The sequence below is a fragment of the Amyelois transitella genome, chromosome 25 (assembly GCF_032362555.1).
Source record: "Amyelois transitella isolate CPQ chromosome 25, ilAmyTran1.1, whole genome shotgun sequence".
Taxonomy (NCBI): domain Eukaryota; kingdom Metazoa; phylum Arthropoda; class Insecta; order Lepidoptera; family Pyralidae; genus Amyelois; species Amyelois transitella.
Window position 1 is genome coordinate 4,429,415 of NC_083528.1, and position 12,752 is coordinate 4,442,166.

General features: G+C 33.7%; 1 protein-coding gene across 1 annotated transcript; it reads right to left on the reverse strand.

Annotated features, from left to right (window-relative positions):
- Window positions 1-26: 26 nt before the first annotated feature.
- LOC106137159 (growth/differentiation factor 8) lies at window positions 27-10,569 on the reverse strand. The gene is made up of 3 exons (XM_013337938.2): window positions 10,387-10,569; window positions 3,377-4,311; window positions 27-2,003 (listed from the first exon to the last, which is right to left on the reverse strand). Exons 2-3 carry the CDS (start codon window positions 3,731-3,733, stop codon window positions 1,620-1,622), a joined length of 741 nt encoding a protein of 246 aa, XP_013193392.2. The 5' UTR covers window positions 3,734-4,311; window positions 10,387-10,569; the 3' UTR covers window positions 27-1,619.
- Between the last annotated feature and the right edge of the window lie 2,183 nt (window positions 10,570-12,752).

Consider the following 12,752-nt stretch of genomic DNA (forward strand, 5'->3'; position numbering starts at 1 on the left):
TTACAGTTAAAATAAAACATTATACATAATTTGATAGACATATATTTCAATATATAAGACTTTACACCCACGAAATAACACGAGTCATAAAATATGAGTGGATTGATTTATTTCATAAAACTTACACAAGATTGTTAGTTATTTTTGACAATATCAAGTTATCGAGAGATACGTTAACATGTAAACTTATGCTACATTGTATAAAACACATTTTAAATCGTTGGTTCCAAAAATTGGGAGATCTTTTCAAAGGCACAAACGTGGCGGCCTTAATATGAGATCTTATTTTTGAAAATTCCGACATCTGTCCGAAAAATTTACTAAAAACTTAAATAATACAAAAATATCTTATTAATTCTCTTTCTTTTATTACGCCAAAATAATACGACATATTAAAATTATTTTAAAATTAAACACTGGGTAGGCACATTGGCACTATTGTATAACATTGTGCTATTCGATATATAGGTAGGTAATTAATATTTTTTAAGCACCACCCGCTATTACTAGAGAATTTAAATAGTATAATTTTGAAATACGAGATCCAAAAATGTCATAAAAATAAAATAAAAATCCAAAGTACGCACACATTAAATATTCTATTTATAAAAAGAATCTATTTAAAATTAAATTTTTGATGTTTAGTGGTAATTGAGAGTATTACTCGTACATTCCTATTGTTGATAGGTGATTGTAAGCTTCAGTTATTCTTTTCATCCATAAAATTACCAATTTAAAGAAATTAAATATTAAGTATGTATTTCAATTCATAAAAGCACAGATAATTTAAAACATATGCTTGACAAATAAGACACATTTAAATAATTAATACACACATAAACATAATTGGCGATATTGCAAAGTTAAGGTACTTGCAGGTTAGTGGTGAATCAATATTTAAAGACAAATTTATTTAATTAAAAGTAAAACTGTTTCACATTAAAAAGAAGAGTCCTACAAATAGTTCTTGTCATTATCTGCATACGACCTTAATAATGCATTATCGTAATGACGTCTTACACATTTTTATCCAAATGAGACAAAGGTCACGCGATAAAAAATCGCTAAAGATTATTGATTTTAACACAACTATTCTATTAGCATCACTATATCAATTTAGAAGTTATAAATAAATAAAGATAATTCGTCAAAGACGCTAAATGCAATTCATGAATGCTAACTTATACAAGTAAATTGAAACAAGTGATATATTTATAAATGAATATGAAAGTTTCAACGCTGAGTCATTCCTCGAAGATAAAATTATTAATCTAGCAGCCGATGTAATAGGTAACAGTGCAATCATAGCTGAAACTGAATTAAAACAGATAAAGGATGCTGAATGAGTCAGCGTTGATTTTAAACTAGATGTAGGTACAAATGTAAAAATAAATTTACATGCTCACAGTCACGGCACACAACACAAAGAGTCCGCAGTCTTCAACCAAATATATCACATAGCAACAGATTACACTTACAAGGCCCCAAATAGTCAAGCCAAATAGAATACAGATAAGAATCACCGTAGAACACAAATACGAATTAATAAGGATAAAAAAAACGAAGAGTATCATAATTTTGATGTACATTTGAAGGCAGACTTGTCTAAGTTGAAAATGCTATGAACATCCGCAGCTTTCGACAACCATTCCTGGGATTGTTCCGTAAATGATGTTTAAGTCGTGATCAAAATAAAGCATGGAGATACTGCTCATTCTTCTGGGAGCACAACACGGGCCACCGCTGCCTTGCGGGGCTGCTAAGTGCACAATGTGAGTATGTGGAAATTTTTGTAAGAAGCTGAAGGGGCATTCCCCACTGCAGTAATTGGCGTCGTATAGTTTGGGGGCGATGATCCAGTCCCAGCCAAACTCTTCAAAATTTACGACTAAGGGATACCGACAGCAACGCACCTCCTTGGTGTTTTCTGTGCAGTCCATGCCTATGGTCCGCCGCGTCCTTTTGTGTGAATTGTCTCTAAGACTTACTTCTATGTATGGCATCTGTAAGCAATGGAAGTTATTAAACACTTTTCAATTAAGCAGTTTATACCATATTAGGTTCATCATTGGGGTTGGCGGTACGAGTGACCATCTTTTCCTTGATTGGTAACTAGTATTTGTATTATATGATTCCACTATAACTAAGGGAATTCTCTTAATGAAACATCAACTCCACAGCTCTGTAAATAAAATATGAAATGCTTGATCTAGACGAGCGATTACCGAAAAATGGCGCGGGTGTAAATGCATACTTGTCCTGCGCAGACAACGTTATGCCCCCTAAATAACAACGCTTTGACTCATTATCAGCAACGAGTGGACACCGAGCAACACAGTGGCGCTGGTCAGGTACTGGGTGACGTGTGGTGACGTGCTACTTTTTTAAACCAAGCTTCTGGAATTCCATATTTAGATTGTGTAAAGTTTTTTTTTTCATTACGTGTTCGTACAGGTTCTTAATAGTGAGGTGTTATTTTTTTTTTTTAAGATTATACTTTATATTATAGACACACAGAGATTTATACAGCCTATCTTTTTAAAACTAAACAAAGAAACTAACTAAAAGTAGGATAGAAAATTAGCCTTAAAATCTATTTGTATTTTTTTTTAAATATAATTGTCTTTATGCTGCACTGGGAAGGCAGAGCCTCAATTGGTAAACACAAAGGCTTAAAGTTAAATTTTACACTTAATAAAGCAATATAAATAACAATGATACAAACAGCTCCAAAATACCAAAGATAAATGTGCAAATACAAAGATTTACTGTGAGTTCAACTACCGAATTGAAAGTAATTGATCCGTCACTCTATAATCTTACTTGGTATCAAAATTCATAAAGTCAATATTCAAAGTTAAACAATGATATCTTAATTAAACTTTTATAGCTTCAATGTTGTTATAGGTTACTTAGTGTAAATTTATTTAAATGTGAATGTTATCTTTGTTAATTAATATAATATGCCTATCTATAATGTAGAATTTCATCATCTTTTTACGATTTCAATTGGCAACCCAGATATTCTACCCTCATATATTGGTAAACACAAATCTCAATTATATTGATTTCAATCAATATAAATATATCAATTTCTAAACTGATTAATTAAGCTTAGGAGAAACTAGTTATGAAGAAGTGATAACAAGAAATCAAAAGCTAAAAACGCCATCAGCACATTAGGGCATGATACTTAAGTATGTGAATAGGCAAATTAAATATATGTCCATTGAACATTCATTTTTTCCTTTCCCAAAAATGAATGTTCTAGTCTAGAGAGGACTAAACCAGAACAAACGCTATCACCTAGATATTGGAATGCATCGATTTCAGTTTCTGATATGAAATTAAGAACAAAATAAATATGAAAACTTACCAGAGCATTATTGGTTTCTGAACTAGGATGGGGCACGACCAAACTCATCCTGTTCCTTGAGTCTTGTACTCTCACAACTATAGCTAGGTTCTCTCTCGGAAGTCTAAAGAATTCCGACACCATATTGGTGACATTGACTTTCAGCCACTTCCCTATCTTCAGCTCTCTTCTTGACATCTTCACAGAATTGTCAGTATACGGCACAGATGCCTTACTTCCATGACTATTTCTGGTTACCCTACTAACTTGTAATGTGATAGTGAAGAAATCTTCAGTTTCTATAGTAACGTTATGACTTGGCTCCAATTCTTGGACGTGTAGGTTTAGGACTGCCTCGTCCACTTCGTTGTGGAGCATTTTCTCGGTGAAACGGAAATTGATGACTTTAAGACCCTTGAAGTGGCTGTGACGTCGGGAATCTGGGAATAAGAGATAATGGAATCGTAAATAACGATGGTGAACATAGATTAGGAAGAGAATATATTCTATTAATGATTGCGCGGGTAAAATATTGCGTGTAATGTGGTCACGTAAATTAATAAGGATAATTTGATTTCTGACTTTATCAATTGTTTTGTTTTGTATATGTTCTGATATATACGTTTATATTCATTGAACACGATCGGCATTCACCAAAAATGTCAAATGATTCCACCATTTTTAGATTCTCACATCGGAAACCTTTCAAAAACTTTCAACTGTGCCATTCAATGGAGTATAATAATACAAAGCCGCCACTTTGCACACTATATCCATGAATTGCCTCATTCATTCACACGCTAACTTTCAACAAACACTAATGGACGTAGGAATCTAAAAAAGTGTATGCCTAACAAGTCTAAATTTAAAAATCTTTATTTGGTTTTGGTTATTAGTTAAATGAGGCATTCATTTTTCAGCGAATGTTATCCTTGATCCGTTCGATTGTATGGGACCTGCAACAAAAGAAATTTAGTATTATTATCTCTTTTAAATGATAAAAAAATTGTGAAAAAAAAAAAACCTAAACGACAGACTTTTGGGTGGCTTTTCCAAATAATTATCCAAAGAATAGAACACTGAACCACACTTTGGACGTTTATCAATGGTTTAAATCTTAGATTTAGCTAAACGTATGTAGATAACTTACGTTTTGATCTTTAAATTTGAAAAAGGGTGAACCAGAAAGTCCGTAAAAAGCACTATTGCACAATAACAAATATGCGAATGAAAGACTGATTAAAGATTTTGCGAATTCCGAAATATAAATACTATAGTTGCAGATAAAAAGTTCGCGAACTGACCAGATGTTAATATCTAAAAATAAAGAGTTCGTTCGCACTGGAAGGTCGAATTCAAAATTGCGTACAGTGAATTTATTATTGAAATATTTAGAAAAACACAAATCATGGCATGTTTATGTATAGATCCATCGTCGACTGTTTAGAATTAAGTCCTTAATATTTGTTGGTTCAACATGGTACAATCCAGGCGTGGGTTTGATTGATACCATGTTCTATCTCGCTTGTCTTGTCAAATTTATTGATTTCTTCTCGCTTGCTCTTGTAGAATTTAGAAATTCTAGTTTATGGTAGGAAACTTTAGGTAGAAACAGGTTGGACGAATCTATAATCCACTTGGGCTAATGGTAATCATTTAAGAGAAGACAACGTTTTTTCGTGAAGCAATAGATAAGATGGGCATATTAAGGCAGAATGGAAGAAACATAGTATTGTACCTTCTTTGCGCAAACTGCTTTTCATTGGCTCAAAACTTAGAATAGAAACTGATCACTATCCCTGAATCTAAATTCCGTTATATGGGATGTAGCTTAATGTAGCCTTTGAGTCTTCCGATATTGATCTAAATCTACCTCGTAAGGGATAAAAACGTGATATGTGCATGATGACACGTGTCCAAATAAATAAAAAAGTGTCAATAGCAATTACGATTACTCGTATTTTTGACCTTGGACCTCCAAATGATATCTAATTCGGGAGCAACAACTTATCCACCCAAATATTAAATTCTTTAAAATCGCAGTAGAGGTTATCAAGGCCTCTTAGTTTAATGACAATGTACTTGTTTCTGAACCCGCCCCGGGTTCAAATCCTCATCAGATCGATCTTTTTTCTAGATTAACCTTTGACATAAATGCTTATCTATGTCATCATCCACTTCGGGTTAGTTCCGGTTATGTTCCTGTATAAAGTGGAGTTCTGGGTACGTCTGTGACCATGAGCTGGGAATGGGGAACCTGCAAAATGTGGCTGCTCGTTCGCAAGCAAATTTTACCCCGTGAGCAAACGGTCTTTGGCATATTTAGTCCGTAATAAATAAAATTAAATCTAAATAAAACATTGGTATTGTAAAAGATCTTAGTTTCATCTTGTCATGCCAGGTATGACTAAAAATGTAAAGAATCTAGACTGCACGTGTAAGCAGAAGGCTATTCATTTATATAACTTGTCTCAGATCGTCAATGTCATGATATCACGTTGGTTGCTATACGGAAACCTTTAAAAAATTATAATAATCGTATCTGAAATCGTCTTGTCTTGAACTTATTCACGCTAAAATCTTCGATTGATCTTTTAATGAGTTAAGATAACCTTTAGATAATACTAAAGTTATAATTAATTGGATCGGCTATGAAACTCTTTCTTTAAGACGCTTTATGCACAGGTTTTCAGCTGGAGGTCAAATTAAGACAGTAAATTATTGAATACTCATACATGCATGCATCACGTTTTCATCCCTGGAGTAGACAGAGTTAGTAGTGCAGTGAGAGACAACATCGTTAGGCAACCTGCACATTCATGTAATTGAATGTGAACAATGATGCGATATGTGTTAGGTATCCCTGCAAAGGTTGGGTAAGTCAGACGGAAGTTTCTCCATGATTCCTGAGTAAGCCAATCTAGAGTCGTAGTTTTTATGCGCATGCAGTGTTTTTCTCCACAGAGGTAAGGACCCAACTCCACCCCGTAGCAAGACACGCGTGACGTCGATTTTATCGCACTAGCTATCGCTGTTTCGCTTTTTATTTTGAAGGGGTTAGGCCTAACGCCAGGAGAATACTGATAGTCACAAGAATCAATCGCCACGATGGATTGGATGGCTTAATGTTGGAATTTGAGATTCAGACTGACATATATCTACCTATATGATTACTCTTAAATGTTCATTTGATATTTATACCAATCGTTATTATTTCGAAATTTATATTACACGTTTTGTGTATAATTTTTGTTTAAAAACGATACTCGTGTGCCCATATAAAAATTATTTAAGCAATAAATTTTTTTTGTGTCCAAAATAAAATGTTATTGAAACAAATTTTTTACTCGATATTCCGGTAACAATTTATATACATAACTGAAAGTTCATTCGACATTGGCATCAGAATAGTTTTGGTAAAAAATTAATGATCAATTCATTTTTATTTCGAATTCATACTCGTGTTTATGAAAATAAGGTAAGCAATAAATTTTTTGTTGTATCTAAAATAATCTTATTGAAACTACCTACGTTTTTTAACGTTTATATAACAGTTTTTCGCATTGGGTGCATGATGATGTCACTGCGCAGGCCCGATAAAGACATTCATTTAAGCGCTAGTTTGCACTATTCGCCATCTTTATATGGATTGTTGCCATGGCGATACGATTCCATTTTTAAAACATCCCTGATGATGGTAACTTTAGACAATAGGTAAAGTCTAAAACGAAATTGAGAAATATGCCTGTTACGCTTTCGCGGGTAAGCACTAGACCGATTGTTATGATTTTTTGTTCTGCATATTCGTATTATAAAACGCACAGTTTAAAATATTGGAAAATTCTTTTCTGAATTATAAAAATTTCTTATAGTGAGTTAAAACAATGCGAGGACACCCTGTGCAGGTTTCCTCACGTTTTCAAGCAACTGTACAACCATGATTCAATATGCGTTAAGTTCCGCTGCGAAGGAGCCACTTCATGTAAAAATTGACTAACCCACTACAGGCTCCCCCTGGGCTCCTCTCAAGAGGGTTGAGTTTATAATCTGGATTAACGCCACGTAGATGATGGAATATTTTTTTAATGTCTATAAGAGTCCTGATTATGAGCCAAGATAATGCCATTTTTCACAGAACCATGGCGAGAACTTTGTGACTTAAAAAATGTTCCTAATGTTTTAAACAAACTTACCCTTTTTTTTAGAACGAAACGACTTGTAATTAAAAATCTAAGTAGAAAGACTGTGACGTTAACGATTTTGTATTCATGGACGCAACACCTTGAGAGATGAATAAAAACAGATTAACTAAATAAAAGCACAAGATGAGTGTAAGTTCAAATATTAAAAAGGAAAAATTCCATTGAAATCAGGGACTGAAAAAAGATTGATGAATATGGATGAAGAAAAATAGTATACAGGGATTAAAGCAAGGGGATATAGGTTGTTTCTGCTTAGCGTATATTGCGTATTCAAACTTATAGGTTTTTTTGGCGGGAAACCAATCGTCAAGATGTTGAAAAAAGTCCCGGAAAATGGCGAAGTAAAGCGTCCACAGCCTTAACGCGCCATTATAAAGGAACCTACATAGTTGAGTTTGTGAGAGTGAGTCAGTCTGACTGACTAAAAGTCGACTCTGGGAAAATAAGCTCATGAAGAAATCTGATTGCCACAACTTAGAAAAGAAAAAAGTTGTAGGTAAGGTAATAAGGGAAATACCCAATACAAAGCAATACCAACTGATACCTATTATAAATAAGAAAGTAAATTTATTGTTTGTTTGTTTTCTCTTCAAGCATTATGTACTGAACCAATATTCTTGAAATTTTGTGTATATACATTAAAAATATATAAAACAACATTAGATACTTAACAGCCCGGTAAATTCACGTGGAATTTGCTAAAAACCTGTATTCTTCTATAAGTTTTTCGTTTCACGCGAGCGGAGCCGCGGACGCTCTTTATTCTGATATGAGATAAAATAAAAGAGAGAGGTGGCAACACGTATTGATAAACCATACCCTTACACAAGTTCTAATGTAAATAGAATTCCTGATTACTCATACAGATATATGTAGCTATATATAGCAGTAATAGATATACGAAGTAAACAAATGGGAGGTACTTAATTATTTAAGAGTTAAGGTCCGTGTACAAATATTTAAAGAGTAGATTGTCTATGGTGCTAGAATTTTCTATCCGATTTTTTTCTCTTTATATCTGACTAATCGACTGCTATATCTTTAGGTGTAGACAGAATAATAGTCACCAAAATTATCACAAATTACATTCAGCTACTTTACGTAAATAGGTAATTGTAATTTTATTAGCAGTAGTACAGAATTGCTAGGCTATCGCCTAAATATAAGTACTAAGTTTATAAGCTTTTCTCATCACTGGTTTTTGCAGAGAAGCTGCTGAAATTATGTATTTTCTTCGCTATCAGAACAGATTATCTTCTGAATATAAATAGTTCGGTGGTTTTCAGCTCTTTAGGCGGCGGCGACGGCGACTAAGGGACAGGCTTTTAAACTTGTGATTCCTCATTAAAGCGATGGGCTAACAACCTGTCACTGTTTGAATCTCAATTTCATCACTAAACTATACAGCCGAACGTGGCTTTTCAGTCACTGTTGGCTCTGTCTACCCCGCAAGGGATACAGACGTGACTACATGTATGTATATATGAATAAAGTCAGAGGACGATCTTTGGTTTTCTACAAGGAGAACGCTACCACACTATCCTACCACCAGCTACGTTACTTAGAAAGTTGGCTTGACAGAGCCATGGTCTACGAACCTTCTGGTCATCATCTCTGAATCACGGTAGGAGTACACTGCTCTCGCGATTGCTCTCTAAGCGCACTCTTTCTTGAATTGGGATCAGATTTCCCTGCAAAGGTTAAGGAGGTTTGACGGGAGTCGCTTCGTGTGAATACCTGACTCACCCAATCCAGAAAAATGGTGAAGTGCTTTTAGTCCCGAAAGATGACAATTGGGGTGCAAATATAGAAATTTAATTTAGACAATGTTCATTCGTCGATGATTTAGATTTAAAAGATTTTTATTTGAAAATTGTCCGGTGAAAATGCTGTAGTGTAGTTTGTTCCGCCGCTTTTTCTTCACATGCGTTTTGGAAGCAGTAGTAGGTATACTTAGACTTAAGTTATGTTAACGTCAATAAGTGATACCTTGTATCCAATTTTGAAAATAAATCTTTTCTTTTATAGTTTTATGCAGGATATTACTTTTACTGTATTCGCACAAAATTTAAACAGGGATTTAACCATACGTGTATGTTTGTCAGATAAAAATAGTGTGTTTATTTTAAAATAGGTTATTTCAATGATAAGCAGTAATTAAATTAGGTAACTGTATGATTTCATTTAGTGACTAGCTTTTGCCCAGGGATTCGCTCGCGCGCTTATTGTCATTTCTCGATGATCCCATGAGAATATTACTTTTTACCGGAATAAGAGGTACTATACTAGGTATAGCAATTAAACCGGTAATTTCCACGTGAAGCTTAAACAAACAGACAGACAAACAAAAATGTTATCCCATTTTTGGGTTCGAATTTAAACCTATAATTAACACTAGCTACCTTAACTTTTAATTAACACTAGACTAAACTTAACTGGAGATATGATTTATTGTCAATGTTGATAAAAGCTATTTAATTATTAGTAAATTATTTTGACCTTATTTAGGTAGGTTAAATCAAAATGGTAGTGTTTTTACTAAGATTATCTAGTTTTATGAAATAAAGGTAACGAAATTCCGACCTGTTTATTACAGTATAATTTATCAAAATTAGTGGAAAATAAATAAGAACTATTAATATTTAGTTTTCATTTTCACTAAAAGACTTTTTCCGACGGCCACTGAATAAATGCGAAATTCCAAGCTTTTTTTGATTAGTCTAATAAAAATAATTGAGGCTTTTTACGATTAACTTACCTTGCTTAATTAATCTTAAAAACATAAAAAAAAGTTCCTAAAAAAAGTAAAAAAAAGAGAACAATACAAACCGTCGCGGCAAAAAAATTTGAACACAGAACACAAACTTCACCGAATTCTAAATGCTGGTACGTAATGAAATATTTTCGAAACATAAGTTCCGAAAAATTCGGGGATCGCGAATTCATATTTGAACATTGGAACGCGCGCGCGGTTTAGCGGCCAGTGCGAAACTGGTGCGTTCGAAATATGGAGTGAATCTGCAAGGCAAGACACGCGTGGGCTTCCGTTCCCCCGCGGCCAATTTCAATCATGTTCCCGCTAATTTCTTCCAAAAGAATTTTGACGTTAACACTATAGACCTAAAAGGTATTTTCGCGTGTGAAAAAAAATACTGTGCACTAACATTTTAATTTTACCAATTCGTTTAATTGTTCCTCATATTGTATAGATAGAAACATCTTCCAGACTCTAAAAGGGAATATTTTGGAACTGATACGATTTCATTGTTCCTCGCAGAACGACGACGACGAAAAGCTTAAACTTCAACCCGGAAAGTTAGTGTGAAATAGTTAAATTATGTAAGAACTCTTTGAAATTGACACACACATTGCATCCGAGGCTGAGATAGAAAGGTCATGCCAACAAATCCTGGGTTGATAGTGGAGAAATCGTGACAAAATCTATTCCCCGGCCCAAAATCATTGTTGGAATAAGTGAAAATTTTGAAAATTTTTAAATCCTATCAATTAACAGCGCGCAGCCCGACATGTTGTAGGTTCACGGGATACAGAATAGGTTTCCCTGCAAAGGTTGCGGAGGTCAGGTGTAAAAACCTGACTTACCCAAACCAGGATCATGGTCTTTGCGCACCCCGTGCTCCTCTCCAGAGAGGCGAGAACACGACCTGGACTAACGCCAAGAGAATGATGTGCCTATTTCCACGCGGCCGAAGTTACGGGCAACAGTCGATTGCTCCATAAATTAACTATAAATAAATTTGTCTTATTGTATTCTTGATACTGCAAAGGTTAATATTTTATAGCTTGTGTTATCAACTGTATACATTTTTATATATAAATATATTACAGATAAAATTAAAAAGAACCGGTTAGCTATTAATTTACAAAGATTAGGTACCTATACCTACTAATTAAATTTATATCATCATTCGTACTTATATATTTAATCTTCACAGCAAAAAGAACAGAAGAAGAACGATGAATAAGACTATTATTTCATTATTTTGCAGATGTTGTAAAATGCGCCTAAAGGACAAAACACGTTAACAGTTACAATAACAGAACAAACGTTTCTGAGGAACCCAAAGACATTTAACAAGGCGCTGTTTTAGGAGAAATGGATGAAGGTTTATTAATTTAAACTTATTGCAAGTAAAACACGTAGACACTTAAGTTTAGGTATGGCCTGGTTTATTAGCCTATTAAAGTTATATAATTAAATCTATACCTAACATTAGACCAATAAACTAGGGATTTCTTTTTTCAATAAATCCAATTATAAATCTGTAGAATATATACTGTAGATGGATAAATGTAGTCTTCTGAAAAGTATTGTCTGCTATGTCAAGCTACATTTTGCTACGAATTTTCCATAAGCTACAAATTAAACGACCGCTACAACAATGCTACGAAATAATTTGCTGAACGTAACCGCTAACTGTAAGGTAGATAAAAAAAGGTTACAAAATTGTAGATAACAAAAATAAACGATAAATATAGTAATATAAAGCCAAATTTGGTTACTAGCGAAAATGTGTCGGAATTAAGTTTTTTTAGTTCAATTTAATTTTAGCTGATATGCACTTAATATTGATACCGTATCTATATCATTGCATTTTTTCATGAATTCTACATATACAAAATATTATAGTCAGTCTGTCCGAGTGTTTCGCGAGAGCCGTTTTGACAGAAACTTAATTCTTAAAGTTTCTGTGAAAACGGCTGGACATTTCCTATCCTAAATTTAGTTATATAAATTTAATAACTAATAAAATTGAAATAACTAAACTAAGTACTTAGTAACCATTATACGCGGCTCCGGTCGCGTATATTTTAGTCTAATACAAATCGCAAAGAAATAGTATGTTTTCCGAGATAGTCTATCTCCTTTTCACTCTAATATACTCTCCACTAGAAGTATATGTATGTATGCGAAATATAATTTTGGTCGATGAAGTAGAATAAACAAAACTACAAACACTATTTCAAAATTATTATACTTTGATAGTATGAATTTATCTAGTCTGGGCTTCTCAAGAATGTTGGCTCTGTCTGCTCCGTTAGAGATAAATAGACGATAAAAGGTATATGTACTTTGGCTGATATTAGAGTTCGCCCGCGTACACGAAACAATCCGTCAGTCAATTTCCGTTCCCGTGGAATTTTAAGTAATTTTCTTTATCTAACGAGTATGT